The sequence below is a fragment of the Diplotaxodon limnothrissa genome, linkage group LG9 (assembly GCF_057381915.1).
Source record: "Diplotaxodon limnothrissa isolate DT_005_m linkage group LG9, D_limnothrissa_male_GT1.1, whole genome shotgun sequence".
Taxonomy (NCBI): Eukaryota; Metazoa; Chordata; class Actinopteri; order Cichliformes; family Cichlidae; genus Diplotaxodon; species Diplotaxodon limnothrissa.
The window spans coordinates 19,124,128-19,144,861 of NC_140604.1; the positions used below are offsets into that span (position 1 = coordinate 19,124,128).

At 39.9% G+C, this 20,734-nt stretch overlaps 2 protein-coding genes across 4 annotated transcripts in view; one reads left to right on the plus strand and one right to left on the minus strand.

The window, feature by feature from the left end:
- abi1a (abl-interactor 1a) overlaps positions 1-9,334 on the minus strand; it is a 50,232-nt gene extending 40,898 nt beyond the window's left edge. For all 3 annotated transcript variants that reach the window (XM_085362820.1, XM_085362819.1, XM_085362817.1), the window contains exon 1: positions 9,151-9,334. In XM_085362820.1, the coding sequence (XP_085218946.1) occupies positions 9,151-9,267 (117 nt within the window). In that variant the 5' untranslated portion in view covers positions 9,268-9,334. The remainder of the gene's footprint in view (positions 1-9,150) is intronic.
- A 1,995-nt stretch (positions 9,335-11,329) lies between these two features.
- Positions 11,330-20,500, plus strand: acbd5a (acyl-CoA binding domain containing 5a). The gene is made up of 13 exons (XM_085362081.1): positions 11,330-11,394; positions 11,727-11,855; positions 12,098-12,218; positions 13,496-13,568; positions 13,832-13,949; positions 14,317-14,559; positions 14,654-14,845; positions 15,212-15,306; positions 15,393-15,603; positions 15,814-16,016; positions 18,562-18,621; positions 18,764-18,873; positions 19,211-20,500. Exons 2-13 carry the CDS (start codon positions 11,759-11,761, stop codon positions 19,221-19,223), a joined length of 1,536 nt encoding a protein of 511 aa, XP_085218207.1. The 5' UTR covers positions 11,330-11,394; positions 11,727-11,758; the 3' UTR covers positions 19,224-20,500.
- The last annotated feature ends 234 nt before the right edge of the window (positions 20,501-20,734 follow it).

Consider the following 20,734-nt stretch of genomic DNA (forward strand, 5'->3'; position numbering starts at 1 on the left):
CACTATATATTTCCCAAATAGTTAAATAACAGATCCCTCTTTGCCCTCTATTCTTCTTTTTCTGAACAGAATGATTCACTCTGCATTAGCTGCCAGAGCCGTGATATGAGGTCAGCGGTGGGTGCCGGGAGGACAGATGCAACACTTGATTGCATCGCCACTGGCGGCAATCTTAGATCCTCCTGCTCTAGTTACATCCCTGGCATCCCTAGTCCCTTTGCTGGTTCACGCATCAAATCCTCAAAACCAACCAGATTTGTTGTCCAATTACCCAGCAATCTGCACATTTCTTCAAAAAAAAGACAATGGGAGAGATGTAGTAGATCCTAAAAAATGAGAACAAACAGCGCTTTAGCAGACAAGGAACAAAGGGTGTGCACAATCAGCTCAAAACAACAGCACCGGCAAGCTGAGTACACTCTTCCACGGCAGGGAGATGCAGAGAATGAGGTGGGCTCTGAGAGAGCTTTAGCGCTCCTGGGGCACTTTATCTCATATTTCTGAGCTGAGTAATGACTGAGTGAAAGAGACTATGGAATATCCAGGCAGCAGCAGACAGGCTGTCAGCACCTGAGCTGGGTTTATAAGGGGAGTAGAGAGGAATGCGCGGGCTGACTACGCACAATAAATATGTAGCTGGGAGCTGGGGCAAGCGAGATAATCAACCACCACCCTGACAGCATAAAACACAAACACACAGAGTGACAATTCTTCAAAAACCCAAAATAATTGAATGCTGCACGTACTCAAGCTGAAAAAACTCACAAAAAGATAAAGGAGTGGCAGTCACAAGAAAGGCTTTCCTGTTTTCTGCAGGGTTTTTTGAAGCTCTTGGAAGGATAGACACTCTTCATCTCACCCATCCAGTCTGGCAAGATAACGGCCACTGAAGCGCAATCGAGTTTCTGGTTTTTTTTTCTTAAACAAGACGCCTCCATGTCAGGCTCTGCTGGCTGCATTAAGTGCCGTAAAAAGGAAAAACTCCTCGGGGTCAGACGGGTTCCTGCTTCCGTTCCGCCCAAAAGCAGTAGCAGAAGTAGGAAATGGACAAAATGAGTATTCCTCCTGATGATCTAACACGACTAAAAGAGGACTCAAGGAACTGAGACCAAATGTCTGTTTCACTGAATCATCCAGAAATTAGGAACATGACAAAAAAAAAAAAAAAAAAAAAAAACCCACAAAGGGTTCAGTGGTGGGATACATTTGTTGGTGTTGCAGCAAATGCTAGAACTTGCATAAACATTTCTGCTTCTTTTGATTTACACAGCTGACAAACCCATCTGGGTTAATGCGCTCTCACTTGTTCACAAGTGTGCTCAGCACACACACACAAAAAAATAAATCCCACACACTTTCAGGAATGTTTGGAATTCCGCAACATATCATACATCCTCAAGAGCTGCTGAGGGGTTTCGCCATGAACCACAAGTGTGGGGGATGAGCTCGCAGAAGCCAAAAACAAACACAATGGGACAGAAGTACAGAGCTTTTTTTTCCTTATCTATAATCTTCAGACTGAACATGAGGAAAAACTAATCCTAGATATTAGGCCTGACAACTCCTGCAACTTTGTCTAAAGGAAGAAAACCTTAGCAGGGATCAATCCTCTTCCCAAAGCAGTACTGTGCTGAGCTGAAAGAATGAGCCTAAATCCAGCTGGAAGGTTGTAGAGCTCACATGGCACTTTGCTGCCCAGTGATGTATCGACCGCTGATTACTGCAGACTGGACGGGGCAAGATAAGTGAGGCAGCCGAGAGCTAGTGAGCCGTTGTATTGATGTGCGGAAGGTGGAGCCCATGAACGAGAGACACGTTTAAGATCTGACCACGTGTTACCAAAGCTATTACCTGATCAATTAGTTCCCTCTGCCATCGTGCAGCGATATATTACAGCTCAAACGGAAGGCAAAACTGTGATAGCAATCTGAGACCGAATGTAACTATGTCAGTACCACTAAAGTTAAAGGAAGACTGTCGTTTCCAGTTTGCTTCTGCTGTGATTTATCTTTGGTGGTGTCCGTCTGTACTGGGACTTCCCCACGCTTCCATCATATTTGCTAAGTAGATCAGCTGATATGGCTGAACTGTGGTTGAGCTTTACTTTGCAGCTAGCTTAAGACAATACCTTGCTTTCTGCTTCTTACCAGTCTAGTAACATGCATTTCAAGGCAATTACAGTCGTTGCTTTACATATGATGGAAATAAAGGTACTTTCGGTGCAGCAGGTATCTGACACAACCATGAAAGGACTTCACTCTGAACTAAAACCCCGGCTGACAAATGTGAGATTTTCTTGAACTGACTAGGTTTTCTGTTTGACTTCCTTGTTCTAAGGTTACATTGGAAACAATTTGCTGGTCACTTTGTTCCCTAGTTGACATTTACTGCTCTGGGTGCTGGTTACTGCCAATGTATTTACCACCCCCTCATATGTCAATCGACAGTATTCTTCCCTGTGGTTGGTAGTTGCTTCAGTTGCTTGGCTAAAATTTTTCGATGGTATCTTGTTGCCACATTGCTGCAAATTGCTTTCTGTGTGGACAACGCTAACAGTTAATCAATATATCTCCAAGTTATTATTATTCCCAATTTACCAGTTACGAATGAGAAAATCCAAACTTCATAGGGCGTTCAATTCGCTACCATACACCTCTAAGAAAACCCATCAGATATTTATATTGGAGAGGCTGCTACCACTAACTTTGGGGTATTTGTCCTTTAAAAACTGACTTCAGAAATGATCAAGTATCAGTCTGGGAGCCCATCAACTGATCTCCTATTTTAGCCTCTCAGAGGAACAGCTAATTTCTTGGGGTTTTCAAAAGTTACCCAAGCAAGATGTCCTGTTCCATCTGTTATTCCCATTGGTTTACAAATGAAGACCTTTTTTTTTTAAAGAGATAATAAAAAGATAAATTAATAGAATGACTGTACACCTGTATGCAACCAAACACGATCGGTCAACAGAACTACAAACGGACTACAAACAGAAACCAGAAAGATACCAGAACCACAAATCTTGTCCCTTGCCTACAGATTCTCCATACTCCTATAAAAACATGTTTATGGGAAAACGTCCGTTTTCTAAATGCTCTCTGCTTAAATCTGTGCCAATTAATAAGTCAGTTTATCACAGAACTGTTGAAGCTTTACTTTGTTTTATAAAGCCTAAATGTTTAAGAAGGTGCTAAGTGTTGAATTAACAATTTTCCGTATACATTATTATATCCACTCCTTGAGATGATTAAACTAAGAACGACCTACCTGCCGAGAGAGGATGGTGAAAGTGACTCTGGAACGTGTGAGGAATAAAGAAAACCTGCACATGAAACAACTTCAGTCCCTCCTTTTACAAGGTCTCGGCTCTCTAAAATTAAAAATTAAAAAATAAATAAATAACACTGCAGCACGATAAGTGAATTCATAATTCCTTCTCCTCCCTCAAAGGGGCAGATGGAGGCTGACTGAAAGGCCATAAGGTCTACCTGACCTTGAAAATCTGCCAGCACGCTATTAGAAATTCCTTCAGTGTGTCAGGGAAGAGACACAAAGGGGAAGTTTGCACATGAAGGAAACTCATTAACCTTTATTGAGAGACTTGGTAATTGCTTCATCTGGCAGAAAGCACAAAGTGCTTAACTGATAAACAAGCAAAAAAAAAAAAAAAAACACTACAAGTTGGGAAAGGCTTTACTCCTTATGAATCCAACTGTAAGCCGAAACAGTACCATCAGAATGAATCCAACTGTCCAAAACTCCCACACTGTAACAGATCAGTTCAACAGTCTGGATCAAACCAACCCCATCAGCTGAGGGGGAGGAGTGACAGGTGGTCAAAAGGATGAATGGGTCTGGCTGGTAGGCTCAGAGCCGCTAGGCCTCTCCGTGCTGCAAGAAAAACCAGGCCACTCCACAGAGAGCAGGAGAGAGGGAGAGGCAGAGAGAAAGGACAGGAAATGAGGACTCAAAGTAACCCAGAGAGGCAAAGCTATGTTAAAAAACAAAAACAAAACACAAACCTATATTTATCACCTTTAGGCAAGACTGGCCCTCTTCCAAGAGAAAAACTTTCACGAATTCTCCTGGGAAAAGCAGCACAGGACAGGTACACCAAGGTTATATGACCGGGATTGTCAAACTACTGATCGATGGCCAGGCCTCGCCTCTTACATGTGATGCTGCCAGCATCGATCACAAGCTCATATTTTAAAACAACTCATTCAGGAGCAGCCCGCACTTCCTTTTTTCCTTTTTTAAAGAAAAAGTGGGCATCGTGCTGCCTCAGCACAAAAACAAAAACAAAAAAAAAAAAAACACTTTCTTGCAAGACAGAATTTACTCTGACTTATGACCTCCTGGTTTTCTACATAACACTTCCATTTCCCCTTTTTTCTTTTTTTCCCGTTGTAAACATCTCACTATACAGCGCTGCCACACATCGCTGTGATTTCATCAGGAATTTGGACCAAGTTGCAGGCAAGACCTTTCTAAGGAATTCCCAATTATCAGTGTAGTAAAGGCGTGTGCATTGCTGGTATTCAGATAGTGGAAACATTCAGATTCAGAAGACTTTATTTATCCTCGAGGGGCAATTGAGAGACTGACCTTGCCGACCATACATACAATACACAATGGCCCTGTATGGTGGCTTCAGGAGTGTCAGAAAAGCATCCATTCAAAATACATTAAGTGCCACAAACACCTTTCCTTGTTTGGAAATGACTGGACAATGATCGTGCACAATGACCGCTGAAAATTTTAAAGATTTATTGACTATAAATGTAGAGATTAAATGATGAGAGAGTTAAATATGATCGGCAGGACTGACTATCTGTCCTGGTGTACCACTCCTTTTGCCCTATGACAGCTGAGATCTGGCTTAAAGAAGGCCTTTAAACAGTGACTATGCACATAAGCATGACTTGTTCACATACAGTTAACACAGAGTCTGTGTTACCTTACTTAACAGAAATCTGTCGGTTTTACTGCACTTTTTGAACATTTGACAAACAAAAGTGGATTTTATCCTTAAGTAAAAAAAACTGACGGGCACAATATTTTATGCTGAAAAAAAACAACAACAAAAACTCTGAACTTTCGTTGGACGAACTCTTAAGACATTTGATGGATACCTGCCCAAAGACCAAGAAAAAAGGAACAAGGATAAGCTGCTGTTAACGTTTTTACCACAATCTGGGTGGTACTCATGTTTGCTTGAAAACCTTTATTGGTTTTAACCACTTTGTCACTATTAGTTTAAAGATTAAATATTTATTAAGTTTAGATAAGCTTTAGTTTTACATTTTTAGCTTTCAGCAGAATTATCCAGACAGTAAGCAGCTGCCTTTAGGGCCACAAATAGCATTAAATGTATATGCAGTAGTGCTCCCCAAGATCCTGTTAACCATGATATACACATAAGAAACCGATCAATTATAGTTATTAGCTCTAATTTCAGTTTAGTTTCCATTCGGTTAGTTTCCAAAGTGGGTTTTGGTCATTTCCGTTTAGTTTTGGTTTTAAATCACCATGATGTGGGTGGTGTTTGTCAGTGGAAAATAGACATTACAATACAAATATATCTCCTCATGCTGTAGAGGAATCTTAGCTTCCTGATCCTTGTTGGTTTGGCAAATTTAAACACACCGTCGAAAAGTAAAAATAATAATAATTCTTGTTCAAGTAAAAAATTGTTTCAGCTAGTTTTAGTCTTTTTCATCAGTCCAGCTGTTTTTATTTTCTTTACACATACTTTTAGTTTTTAGCTTCTTTTTAATAACCTTTATTAGAAATTCCTAAATACATTTATCTGAAAAGATGAAATCAGAGCATGTTTGGCTTTTGTTGCTTGAAAAATAACTCAGCTGACTAATTCATTTTTATGATGTTGTTTCCTGAGCTCTATAGATAACAAATACAGCCTAAGCATGACTATTAAAGCCTGAATTGTGTCATTACTGTGCTGACAACCCTCTCAGTGCGTCCTCTAGCCAACATGGCCAGGTGGCCCACTTTGCATACGGTAGACGCGTCCTTGTCGCAGAGGTTACACAAACATGGCTCTGATTTGCATGAATGAAAAAGGGTTTTGAAAACAGCTAAATATTCCAAGTTTTCTAATCAAAAGATCAATCAGAATAAACTGAACTGAGGTATGTTAATGCGAATCTTGTCTTGTTTTTAAGAGGCACTTCCTGACACACAGAAAAGGCATTTCCAGGGAGTCGGTCTTCAGAGTCAGCAGGGCAAACAGGAAGCATAACTCTGACCCATCAGTGTGTCATATGCCACGCACGCACAGCTCGAAACGCGCTCTCAGACCAACAAAAGTCACTATCAAGTTGGAAAAGTGGGGCAGAGATCTGTCCTTGGTTAAACAGAGCTCTCACCATCTGCTTCAGCCCGCTGAGCTGCACTATAGTCCGCATAACCCCAAAGTCCCGATGACACAAGCACAGAGAGAAAGAAGCAGGGATGGAAATGTGAAGGAGGAGTGCAGAAAAGACGGGCCGATTCAAGCTGAGGCATGTTGATATGCGCGTGTTTTCGAGTGTGTGCGTTTCTATCAGACACAGAGAGCAGGAGAGAGTGTCTGCAGCAGACAGAAAGGGCTTATGAAAAGTGCACTCGCTTCACAGAGAGCTGGCGACGTGTGCTGAAAAGCTTAAAAATCCCTCTCTTTTTTTGACGTCAGCGCTTCAAACAAGGTGCTCGACTAAAATACAGAGGCAGGATCAGACGCACGCCGCAGAACTTTTTGTACAGTTTAGTTAAAGTCTGAACTAAATTTACATCAAATACTGAGCTGCGGCCCGTCAGCATCATCCACTCCTGCTGCACCTTTTATGTACAGCCACGCACACATAAAGACATCAGAAGGCAGCCGCTGAGATGTTCTTGCGAGTTTTCAGCTCATTAGTTTGGAGGGGGTTGAGTCCTATGACACCATTTCGGGAGCATCTTCTAAAGATCTACACGGCAAAAAAAAAAAAAAAAGCATGCGTTATCAAGCTCAATCTACAAGTAATTTTTGAGAAAGTAGAAGAAGAAAAGCCTATTTTACTAGTTTTAATGTGATGAAATCTGATGAAATCGGGCTGGTTCTAGTCCCCAAATGCACTAACTGCAAGTCACTTTGGACAAAGCACAAACAAACTGAGCAATTCATTTAAGGCAGCAAAAACGACGGAAAAGAATAAATAAAGGAAGGAAGGAAGGAAGGAAGGAAGGAAGGAAGGGGCAAAAACTGGAAATTAGTAATCAATATTGTTACGATTAAAAAGTTTTAAAAAGTTTCTCCTAACCCCTCTACCAGTTGTGCACTCTTCATGAGCCTAAGGCTTCCTGTTAAAAGGGAGTTCTTCCTCCCCACAGTTGCCAAACGCTTGCTTATATGAGAATCAGCTGATCGTCGAGTTTCTTTTTCTACATACAGATATAAATTTATCTGTGTCGCACCAGCTTAAATAACTTCAGAGCTCAACACAAAAAAGCAAACCCATCTCGACCACAAGATCTGAGTGCGAGCGTTTAAAACGAGGCATGCTGATAAAAATGAACTTACAGCAGACAAACTATGATTTAAGTGACTATTTTAATTTTAAAGTTTGTCAGTATTGCTTCACTGTGGGAAATCACATTGAGACCTCTCGTTCTACAACTGGCTGTAGCACAGAAAATCCCATAACAAGGAAATTCCCACGTTTAGTTCCACAGCACTGCTTTTCACAGGAAACAAAGAAAACGAAAACTCTCAACTTTATGGCAAAAGTGGCAAGAAAAGCTGCTTGACGGCCTCAAAAATGAGACAAAGTAGTCAAAGCTTTGCCCTGCAGCATTTGTGCAGGCACCCTGCCGCAGGGCAAAGTTGCCTAATCTTGCGAGGACAAGGAAGAAAACAAAATTACAGGGAGTCCTTGGGGAGTACAGCTGGAGAGGACACACCCTCTTTAGCTGATATGGGTGGGTTGTCTTCCTGCTGAGAAAAAAAAATGTGGGCTCTCTTTTCACTGCAAATGTTTGCCTGTCACATTGGTGCTCTGTCTTTTTTAGCAGCGGCTCACCACATTTGCTAGTGCCCTAAAAAAAGCAAAGCCATTGGTGGTTATTAGACTTTGTAATGAAGTTGCAGCATGGTAATCACGTCACATCACATCCTGGCCCACATTTATTCTAGAAAAAACAGCACGCAGACACAGTAATACCCCCTGTATTAGGTTACAGTAAATTAGCTGCCTTGTTATGAAAAAGAAACCTAGCAGAAATTAAAGCATGAATAATCTGAATGAGGGATTTCAAAAAAAAAAAAAAATCAATACTGCCAACCTTTATTGACCAACTAACAAGGACTTTATAGTCTTCTCTGCTTCACAACCCAGCTCCAAGCCAACTATATTATCCTGAACAAGCTGCTTTCTGCACATTCTATGATTTTACAGTACATTTAACAGTTTAGAAGTAATGCAGCAACAATAAACATCAGAGCATTTGCACTAAGTGCTCGCAAGTCCATAATGTAGACAGTATAGCATCACTTTAACGTCCCTGAAGTATACCAGTGGGGGGCTTAAACTGTTTTTGTGGTATTAAATGGTGAGTTTATTGACCTTAAGGAATGTAAAGGGCTGCTACGTTCATGTGGACTTGTAGTTATACTGTGGCTTTCACTTTAACGCACGTAAACCCAACTCACTACTAAAGCAACGAAACTGGTGTAACTTTGTCCTCGAAATAAAACTATTTTTTAGGATAGGGTGTAACATAATCAATGGCCTGCCTTAAAAAAAAACACACACACACACACACACACACGGGCCTTCCTTATCAGCAGTGACAGTGGAGGCAGTTTAGAAGCGAGCCAGTGTACTACTAATTTTTTTGTTAAAAAAGAAAAAGTAGACACACCCTCTGTGTAAACGGAATGAATGTGATCAATGGTGCGGGGCAGACGGGGGCTCTTTAAAACGTCCCACGGCCGTAAAAGCCCCGTGGGTAAAGTGTTATCACAGCTCCGAGCTTTTAGGGATCATTTGACGAGCCAGTCCACTTCTTTATCCACGTTTCCTGTCCCAACAACCATTCAGTCCGGAGCTTTCCGCGACAAAAGGCGGACCACAGATACAACAACCCTGTGGCTCACTCACTTACCTGGACATAATTGTTCTCGCAGTAGTCTGCTACTCTCGTCAGGTTTTGGTAACTCTCCACGAGCGCTCTTTTACCGGCCGGAATCTCTTCCTCTAACAACATTTGTAGCTCTGCCATCTTAACATCTCTCCGCAGAGCCTCCCTTCCCTCTCTGCCTTTCCTTTGATTGAAACAGCCACCAGCCCAGCTCTGCCTCAAAAAAAAACAAAAAAAAAACCTTTGCCTGCTATTGTGGGATTCCTGCCTGCCCTCGCTTTGGCTTAACGTCAAAGCGAAGATCGTGTGTACTAATGAGGAGGATCACTACATCCGCAATATTGTGTACGAACATTTTACTCTCGATTTTATTTCATTTTAATTCAGCACAAGGAACAGGAGAAACAAGTGTATTTGAGAGTATTTGAGATATATTAGGAAAACATTTGTAGAAAAAAAAGCCAAATTGATAATTTACAGTGAATATATGTATTTGACCAGTTTTACTTAGAAATTTTAATTCACTTTGGATGAAAATGGTAATTTTGGAATAAAGAAAGTAATTTTAGGTGAGTTATTATTTTATTTTTTGAAGGAAATGGTGCAGAATAAAACGTTATCTTACTGCAGTATATTCTACAATATTCTAAATGGCAACATTTTTATAACAACAGAGAAAATGCTACATTTTTAAAATTAATAGAACATTTTTAGACATTTTAAATTCATTGTTGTGACAGTACTGAGCAAAATTTTGACCCAGCCTTCATTTCTAGATATTTTTCCTGGAAAATGTCAAACATGTTATTGAAACATGAGCGAACATACATGCGAAATATAGCATGAAAGACAGAACCAGTTTGTACAATTATAATACGCTTGATTGTCTTCTTTTGAATGTCTTTTTGATGAGTCCAGTCTCTTTCGGGGTTTTATCTTCTTTCTTTTTTTTAAGGACAAGACTTCCAGACACTGTTTATCTGCTGTTGATCGCTTTTTAGGCCTAGCACCTCTTCTTTTGTCTTCCACTTGTCCTCAATTTTTAAGGGTGCACTGCACACTGTGCTGAGTTTTTAGGTTTTTGGTTCAAAAATTCTATTTATGCCTGTCAAACTGTGTTATCTTTGGGATTTTTTAGATGAGACTAAAAGTAAAACAAGTGCCTAAAGACACTATTTAAATTTAAAAATTGGTTCTTTACCGGTTTGTCTGTTATTCATTCATTTTCATTTCATTCATTCATTTATTTGTTCATTTCAGGCACAACAAAAATACATATTGAACATAAAGTGCACAAAAAGTTATGCATAGATACAACAGTGGGTCCTCTCTTGAGTTGGGCTTCTTTCCTTATGCTTAAATGATGCACAGGTCAGTTTTATAAGGGGTTTAATGAACAGGAAAAAAATCCTCAGCAGCCCATACCCAAAGAAAAACTTAGAAAGAATTCAGAAAGCCTGGGGAACTTTTGCTCAAGAGCACTTAAAAATAATAATACAAGAACATCTGGCTACTTGAAAGCAAAATATAAAGAATTTTGATTTGATTTGAAGAAAATATTTATTTTATATATGTTTTAAGCATACCTCTAGCCCTGAGTTCATACTGAACCACAGATACAGAAAGATACATACCTATACAGATGTGGGAATATATATTAGCAGGGTATTTATATGTAATGTGTATATGTAATGTAAGTCCACTTTACATCAGAATGTATGTCGCGAGGTGTGGACGAGGAATTAGGTAGAAGAATATTGCATGCAGTTATTGTAGGATCGCGTTCAGTGTCGCAGCTTTAGGGAAGAAGGCGTGTTTCAGACAGATAAGATAAAGGATCTAAGGACAAAGTGAGAGCTCCAGCTTTTTTCTGCTATCGACCTATCAGTTTTCCAACGAAGAGGGAGGGGGAAAGAAAAAACATGGATCTGTCTAGAGCATGTTGGGATATGTAGTTTTGCGTGTCGAACTGTCGCGACATGAGTTTGTGTTTTCAGCCATAAGAGCGAAATAACATTATATATTTCACTTCTCATCAGCTTTCTCACTCGTTTGACTTTAATATGTTGTTTTTATATCCAAACCATATTTTCACAGTTTGTTTTGTTTGTTTTCTTCATGTGGACGCAGAGGATTGTGGAGTTTGTAGGCGCCGTCGATATACAACAATAAGACTACAATTCCCACAGTGTGTGCTGTTCATGGCGTCTGGTCAAGGGCTAATGACAAGTCGCCTTCTGACAAACAGATAGGCCCGTGATTTTAACGGTAAGTAACGACGGTTTTAAGCGGTTTTTTTCCTCGAAAGTGTGTCAGCGTAGATACCGTTTAGCGGGAACGACAGTGTCGCTAAAGCTGTGCCACACGTTAAACGTTGTGTCCTAGATATCCAACTGGCTCAGCCTCCTCCTACTGGTGGTCGTAACATATTGTAGACAGTTAACTTTCAAGTATAGCTGGTCGCATTAGCGTCGCAAAAGTCTGCTCGTTTGCAGACGAAAACAAACCAAACTGCTGCTCCGAGCTAGCATAAATGCTATAAACAAACGCTTTTAACGTTTTGTTTTTGCAGTTGTCGTGAGTTTGTTTACTGCTTGCAGGTGTTGTTGTTGTGCTGTCTGCGAGTGACACGATGGAGGTGGAGAGCGTCCGCGTGGAAGATGAAGGGCGCCTGACCCAGATGAGGTTTGATGCCGCCGTGAAGGTGATCAAGAGTTTACCCCCGAATGGTGAGTGAACACCTCACTCGAAGCTCTCTTTCTCTCTCACACACAGACACACATATATACACACACAGGCCAGTTCAACCAGCTCAGCTACCCCCGGGCAGGTGCGGTGCAGCAGCTTGTGCGCTTTAAATAATCCACTTTGTCCCCAAGCCATCACAGATTTGAAAGAAATAGAAATCAGCCACAACTCTGCACGTGGAGGGTAAGGCTTTTTTATGTGATGAGAGTTTTCTTTTCCTCAGGTCCCTTTCAGCCCTCCAATGACATGATGCTCAAGTTCTACAGCTACTATAAACAGGCCACTGTGGGACCATGCAGCATACCCCGACCTGGCTTCTGGGATGTAGTTGGAAAGGCGAAATGGTAAGTTAGGGGGCGGTGGTGGTTGTGCGCTTAGGATTCCTTCAGAACTCAATTCTATGGGGAAAAAAATTTGATTTCAGGGTATAAAAGGAATAATTTGTGCCAAGAGCAATCAGTATACTAAATAATGAGATGCTGTGTTGCTATGATTTGTTTGATTTGTTTATGGCTTGGTGAACCAAAGACAATTTTCCCTCGATGTGTGTAATAAAGTCTATTCTACTCTATTTCTCCTGCACTAATGGTGTAACAGGAAGATGCATGCACTTCCCCACGCTCCTTGTTTTAAATCTATGTGGATCAGTGTACTTTTAAGAATAGTCCCCCAGACACAAACCCTGTTGCTGTAATGTTTTATCATATTTTATTATTCTCTGACGATCACATCAAGACAGCTTGTGATATTCAGAAATGAAAATCTCACTCTGTTAAGCTCAGGCTGTGTCAGGTGATCTCTGGACTCATTAAAATATATCAGTTACCTCTTACCCACAAAGCTGGACAGTTTCTCTCAAGGAGGGGCTTGTACCTGTGTGTTTTCTCAGTCCTTACACATGCTGGATACTGTCTGTCATTAAGCATTGAGTTTGATCACAAACCTTGAAGCCCTTGCTCACCATGATCTGCTTTGTCCTTCTGTAGACTCAGATATAGCTATATTCTTATTTGCAAGGCAGTTTTTGATCTACTAGGTTGGTCAAAAGAAGTGCGGGATGTTACTGTTTTTGGTCTCAAGACTTATTCCTTCTGTAGTCATTTAAATGTTTAGATTCAGATAACTTGATTAATACCAAAAAGGTCAATTTGTTTGTACCTGTTAAGCATCTGGTCTCATAAATGAATTTTAAAGGACTTTGAGGCAGTTGCTTGAACTCTCCTGCCCTGTTTTTGGCCTGGTTTCTACGCAGCTGCTGATTGCACCGCTGCCTGTTCTGCCCAGGACACCCTTGAAAAAGTTATTTTTAATCTTAAACATGATATTTTCGTGGTTAAATAAAGGCTAAATGAACACGTTTCATGGGTAGGTACAGTTTCTAATGAATGTTTAAGTGTCTGTCAGACTGTGATCCAAAGTTAGTAAATTAGTTTGTGTCCTCAAATAGTCTTTCCATATTGACTCAGCTGAAAACTGGAACTGGCACAAAGGCCTTCAAACACACTTTTGCTGACACATGACATTCTCTTCTGTGTGTTCCACCTTATAAAATTATATAACAGTGCATGTTTTCTTCTTTCGCTTGCTTTTATTTATTTTATTTATGTATTTATTGTGATAGGGATGCCTGGAATTCTCTTGGAGAAATGTCCAAAGAAGAAGCAATGGCATCCTATGTTGATGAAATGAAACTGGTACGTTTGCCGTCCATCTCCCACCTCTTGAAGCACCTTTTTAATCTGTCCGTGTTTCATGTCCTTGTGTGTAATCAAATGACACAAGCCATGTGAAGAGTAACACAGATACATTGCCTTTACAGTCATCTGAATCAGGAATAACCCTGTTACACCAAATAATTTATGCCGCAATACCGGTACTTTGAATTTAAAGCACTTCCTGGTTGTTTGTGACTGTGGGATAATATTCTCATTGTGCTCGCTCTGGATTTGGTTTTCAGATCCTAGAGGGGATGCCCATGACTGACGAGGTGGAGGAGCTGTTAAAGGTCCTCGGCCCGTTCTACGAGCTGGTGGACGAAAAGAAAAAGATCGCGCAGATATCAGACCTGAGCACAGGTTGGTGTTTCCTCGCCAGGTGGATTGCCCACACGTTTTACTTTGTGATGTGGAGTTTAACCTCTTTTTTTGCCTCTTGTTATACGCTCAGCCCGTTTGACTCAGTTTGCTAGGCAACTGGAAGGCAAGTACATTACTGTGTAAACACACGGGTCTGTTGATATACTTTACTTCCTGTCTGGTGTTGTAGCTCAGATGCTTTGAGTCCTTATTAGCAGTCATAGAAAGCTTGCTTGTAGCTTACCACAGTTAAGGTTCCCCTTACAATCAGAAATGGACACATTTCATTTTAATATGTTAACATCTTAAGCAAGTATTCGTGAGCTTATAAAATTCTTTCTGTTTGTGTGTGTGTGTGTGTCTGTAGGGTTTGGCACAATGATGAATTCAATGGCATCAAAAAGTGTCGCAAAGAGCATTGTTAGAAACATGGAAATGAACGGCACTCTGGAGACACGGCCTGCAAGGCTTAAACAGAAGGAAGTGAGGTCAGAGGAAGATGCGCTGCAGGATGATGATGATGAGGAGGAGGAGGAAGATGACGATGAGGAGGAGGAAGAGGAGGAGGAAGAAGAAGAAGAAGAAATGGTGACAAGGGAGGTCAGAAAAGGTAACAAAGTTGCTCCTTTTGAGTATGAATATCTGAAATGACATTATTACATGTTAGATGCAGATTTCCTCTATCTTCTATATTTTTTCCACAGACAAAAAATCTGGACCATCACAACCAAAGAAGAAAACTTTAGCTAGGAGACAAAAAGCTCCGCTGTCAAACGGTAAAGTCGCTAACGGGGCCACCCATCTGACCAATGGCAGTCATTCCAGAGCTGCTCTGAACAGCGACAAGTCCCAGGAGGGTTCACTTGGCGAGCCTCTGCTCAACGGACACAATCCAGGTAGGAAAACCGATATTCCAACTTAGGGCTCTGTTTCAGCCCACAGTACATCCCTACAGCGGTCCAAAACAGTCATTGAGGACTCGCCAACACTCAAGCTGTCTGAGCACCATGTGATCAGATAATCTGCTAAGCTTCATTCCCAGAGCTGCAGCACACATTGAATCTCAACACTTAACACATCCGCTGCTCCTGGGACAGGCTTAATGGAGAAAATTAATGGTTCTGTAGAAACTGAGGAAAAAGCCCCTAATTCAGTGAACTTCCTCTTTGTCACTCTGGTAATTACAGTGCAGACTAGTCATCATAATGGAGAACAAGTCTTGAGTTTTGTGTGCCCTTTTGCCCTCTTTGTAATGACATTAGATCCAAGTGTAGCTGCGTCTGCACCCAGTCACCTGACCAGCGACTCAGACAGCGAGGTGTACTGTGACTCTGTGGACCAGTTCGGACAGGAAGAGGCAAGTAAAAACTTAAACATCACAGAAATATCAGCTGGGTTTAGCCAACTGGACTGTTTTTTACTCATCTTGTTGTTTTTTTGAAGAACTCGGAGCATAACCGCTCTCTGGATGATTTGGATGAAGAAGAGAACCACCTCCAGCCGCCTCTGGAGGAGAGACGGGAGACTCAGGAGGATGTACAGGGTCCATTGCAGGTTGTCAGATGTGGAGGAGAAGATGGAGAGGCAGGTGGAGCAATGTCACAGAGGCTGAATGTGACTGTGCCTGGTGGCTCTTCAGTCAGAAGAGGAAGGGGTAAGGCTGCATTCACAGGGTTTTACACTCACATTTAAATGTTATGAAATGCAATCACAAGGATGACAGCATGATTCTGTGGAGCCGGCAGCTCTGTGTGGCTTTTGTTTTTCCATTTAGTGGCCTTTCAGTGTCACAAAGACTGTCATTCCATTGTATGCGCTGACACCCGAGCATGTGTCAGTTATTCAAATTCCGTTCTATTTTTAGGCTCCAGGTCTCCAGGCCTTCGCCCTGGTTCTCAGATGCCCATGCACAGTGCTGGAGATGGAGACGGGGGCCACTGGGGAGGTGCAGGAACACCTGGAGCGAACCTGAATGAGCAGATCGTCGTGGCGCTGGCCAGACTGCAGGAGGACATGCAGAGCGTCCTGGAGAGACTGCACACACTGGAGGCTCTAACTGCAAGCCAGGTCTGATGATATTCAATGAAAGTGACTCGAAACAAAAAATACAATGTGGCTTCTTTGAGGCTTAACTAAGAAAAAATAATAGATAACATCAAGTGTTATCTACATCTTTCCACTCTGTGTGAATACTTTCTGGTCTTTATAAGCAAGTTAAATATAACACTATTTTTTTAAATATAAACATAGCTGTGTCAATGTCATTGATCGTTGATCAGTAAAATAACAACCTTTTATTTATTTATTTATTTATTTATTTTTTTTTTTCCTGATTTAAACAAGGTAATGGCTAAATAAAAAAAAAAATGCATAAAGAGAAAACTATGATAAAGTGCACATACACTTTTGTCAGCGTATAACAATGAGATGAAAATAGTCTGGCGAGGTGACAGCCAATCAGAGCTAAGTAAGTTGTGTAGAAAAAAAAAAAAGAGTAAGCTCACCTTCTCTTTTTTTATTTTTTGCCTTTTTTAAAAATGTCAGTATTATTTTATTTTTATTTTATTCATCATTTATATTTATTTACAATTTATTTAAAAATAATAATTCTTTGAAAATTAATCTAGTGCAGTAAGGACAGACATGCATATTTGACTCGACTAGGCATACGGACACATTTCACATTTGATGTCAGGAAAAAAACTTTGTAAGTCATGTGAAGCTCTCCTCTGTAAAAACACGGCAAACTTTTACAACTTTTTGTTTTATTTAACTAAATCAGCTTTAGATTTAAGCGACAATAATCACACACACACACACACACATAATCTTATGACATTTTAGTCAAAAAACTATGACTAAATCTAAATCAAAATTTCCTGTCATAATTACACTATATGTAAACTTAGAACTATACAGCAAATGATTAAACTACTCGTGGTGGCTTTCTGCGGTTTAGACTGCAAGGCTGACAGCAATGTTAAGCTATCTATGGTGAGTAAAATGAGCTGGCAATGGAATTTGATTGTACTACTCATTTTATAATGTTTAGGCAATTTTAATTATCTTCAGTGATCTATTAAATAAAGTAGCATCAGCTACAGGACTGGACAGCTGGCTAGTGACAGGATAATAACTTACTGTAAAATATTGAAGAAGACAAAGTAAACAAAACTTGAAGCTAACTAAGTAACCTCTCTATACAGTAGGTGCTTTCTTATCATAATGCTACAGGTTTATTTTTATGTGTATTTCATTTTAACAGGAAGCTGGGATTGTGCAAGAGTCTCCTGTCCAAAATTGGCTGCAGTTCAAACAGCAGTGGTTACACTTTATACACAGTGACATTAGGACAAAGAAGGGAAACACAGGTGGTCATAGTGTCATAAATAAAACAAGTGAAAGGCAACAGTTTGAAGAGCTGAATTCAAATATGATGCACGTAGTGGTGAATTATGCTAAACTACATGGATTTTTTAAATATAAATTATATATAAGAACTGGTCTTTGTTTCAAGAACCAAGAACCTTGTCTTAATAAGACTATTGACATAAAACAGCAGTGCAGTGGTTAGCACTTGTTGTGTGGAGTTTGCAGGATCTCCGTGTGCCTCCGCGGGTTTCCTCTTTGTATTGCTGCTTCCTCCCACAGTCCAAAAACAGACATGTTCAGTTAATCAGTCATTTGTAATTCGCCGTTGATGTGAGGTAGATGAAATGCATCTGGCCATATTTTGCTGTATTGAATTCATTAGGACGATCAGGTATCCCACTTCAGGTGGGACTGAATATCATTCATTTCCATCCTGTCTCACACATTTAGATAATGTACCATATTTTGATTTACTCTAATATTAAAAAGTTAACATGGCCTGACAGACACTTTTCATCCAAAACTGCAGGTTAACCTGTCACCATCTTTTGGTGCCAGTGGAAAAGGACATGGAATAATAAGGACTTAAAGGCTACTTGCAAGTGGATAAGGCCAGTAACTCACAAGAAATGGTTTCTGAGAAAGAGATGTTGCAGATTTGTAGACGAAGTGGAAAAGCAGCTGAAATAATAGTTACTGGGAGAGATGACTCTAAGAAAACAAACAGAAGTTTGTATCATATTCAGGATGTAGCACAGGATGAGTTCTGTGTGTATAAAGCAAATAAATATATATTTTTTTTTAGCCACGGTCCAGACCTTGGACACAAAGAACCTTCAGCTTCTGTTGATGCTTACTGTTTACCCAGAAGGAGTTTGCAAAAGACATTCATTTAAAAGTTAGCTTGTTGGAATCCGCTAACTGCTCCGCTTAATAACATTTACAAAAAGGAAGTAAAATTTTTGCAAAAAAAACCAATATCAAAAATATATAATATATAGATTTCTATGTGGCTTTAGAAATTTAAGATAAGATATACTTCAGTTATCCCAAAAGCTGGGAAATCACTTTGACAGCAAACAAATATAAAAAAAACAGACTAGCTCAATAAAATAGTTTCTTAAATTAAATCTCATAAAGGTTAAATGAATTGCTTAATAAATCACTAATAAAATAAATATAAGTTCTTTCTTTTTAAATGTACCCATAATGACAGATTATGAACTCTTTCTTTTGGCAGGCAAGATCAGTGGCTCTGTCTCCTACTTATGCATCTCCCCCAGTGAATAATAGGAGTCAGGTAAACGGTTGCAGTCTTCATTAAATTTTTGAAAACAATCTACTGAATTTCCAGCTGATTCAATTAATTTAAACCATGTGTTCATTATTAGAAGTTAACAAGTCTCATTTGTAATAGCAATGTATATTTTTTGTCCTCCTAGAAACCGTCCTGGTGGCCTTTTGACATTTCACCAACCAGTTTGGCCTTTGCTCTTATATGGCCATTTGTGGTACAGTGGCTTATCCACCTATACTTGCAGAGGAGGAGAAGGTAAGAAATATATGGACAACACACATAGTCCAAAATTAGGTGAAAATTCACAACCTGCACTTAACAGACTTTTCCTCGGTCGTTAACAATAAAGATGAGTGAGTGGAAGTTTTTTGGTTTGTTTTTTAATCTTACTAAAATCGTATTGACTCATATGAGGTTCACTCCATTTCTTTGGCTACAGTGGTTTTGCTATAAAGTGCTTAAAAGATTGTCTGACTTTAAGAAGGTTTAAAAAAAAAAAAAAAAGTCTTTGCTTTTGTAAAGTGTCCCACACTTTTCAGGTATTTCTGATATTAACTAATTTCATTTTTTCCTTTTTCTTTTTCTCCAAAAGACGAATCAACTGAACCCAGTGACACCTTAAATCACCGTGGGCACGACAATAACAAATCCCCAAAATATTATGGATGGGTTGCTAATGGCTGTAACTCTTCCCCTGCTTAGACCCATGGCCCAGTAATTAGCTCTTGCACTATGAAGAAAGCCCCTAAAACTAACGAGAGCGAGGAAGCAGTCTCTCAGGCGCGTTGCAGCGTGGATGTGGAGTCACAAAGGAAGATGAAAGTATGGGCTTGCTGTCTGTGATTATCCAACTGTTTCAAGATGAATCTACTGTATTGGATTTTTTTCTCTGTAAGAAATGGTCTGAGTCCAGCTGTAGAGTAGCTTCTCAATTATTTCCGTAACTGAGATATTATTGCACACAAATCGGCGTTTTCAGCTTAAGGTTTCATTTGATGTTACTAGAAATGTCCCCAATTCCCTTTCATTAGTTGCCCAGGTAATGCTGCTATAGTAAAATATTGTAATTACTGTAGAAATGAGGAATAAATGTATTAATGTACTGAAATGTGAGATTCTTTTTAATTCTAAGTTAATATTTATTGCTTTTAGCAACAGTTGCAATGAAGACGTTGCTGGCCAGCTTTCAGCTGTAAAAGTGAGATTTCTGTTGAAGTGAATGTTTGTGTGTAGGTCAGACCAGGTTCAGGATGTTTTCATCAACGGTTTTGCTACATATCAGTCTGCACATCACTTCAGATTGTTTTGTACTTCAGTTTCTAAATAGAAGAAGTGCCTCAGCATTACAAGGTATTTTGTACTGTAGGCATTATGATTTCTTACATTCTCTTATTGTAGCATAACCCTTGCATTTCTGGACCAAATTCAGACTAATTGTGCTACTTAGTGAGCCGTGAATTAGCAGAAATCTTCCAATCTGATATCCGATATCTAATGCATAATGTTTGTCACCGTCTGTGTCGTTTATGCATTTTTGTTTTCTGTGTTGTTTCATTTTAATGTGTGAAGAATTTCATTGGGATGATAGTAATCGTGAATTGTTTGCAGAGCAGCGACCTCCATATAAATTGTATACAATAGCTGTACAGTCCAAACAAAAATGCAATATTTTAATTGCATCTGTGTGTAATATGATGCCATATTTACAAAGTATGGCATCTGCATTAGCACTGATCTTTCCAGCGCTATTATGTTTTAATTAAAGAAAAAAAATGCAATAGTTTACCTTTCTACTGAAATGTACTAAGGCTTTCTCACCCTCTCTGCCTGTGGATAGAGTGGTGTTTGCATGTGATAATCTCAGCCTGAAATAAAGTTTTCACAAAGCAGGTTTGTCCACTTTATTTCAAATAAGTGGTTACTTGAGACCTCACAATAAATCTACTATAGCCAGCAACAACTGCCTACACACTGTGCCCACTACACCAGCAGCAGTTGTGGGCCTGAGGATTTCATCCCAAATACCTAAGAGCACTCGGAGTACAAGTGGTTCGCAGGTCGAGCTTTGGATGGGCCTCCCCAGACCATCACTGAACTGGTCATGTTAGATGATTAA

What these genes read in the sequence shown, in the direction of transcription:
- acbd5a (XM_085362081.1), top strand. Translation starts at nt 11,759, where the DNA reads ATGGAGGTGGAGAGCGTCCGCGTGGAAGATGAAGGGCGCCTGACCCAG. An exon ending in ATGTTGATGAAATGAAACTG is followed by an intron (nt 13,569 to 13,831) that starts GTACGTTTGCCG and finishes TTTGGTTTTCAG; the next exon opens with ATCCTAGAGGGGATGCCCAT. An exon ending in AGGCTCTAACTGCAAGCCAG is followed by an intron (nt 16,017 to 18,561) that starts GTCTGATGATAT and finishes TTCTTTTGGCAG; the next exon opens with GCAAGATCAGTGGCTCTGTC.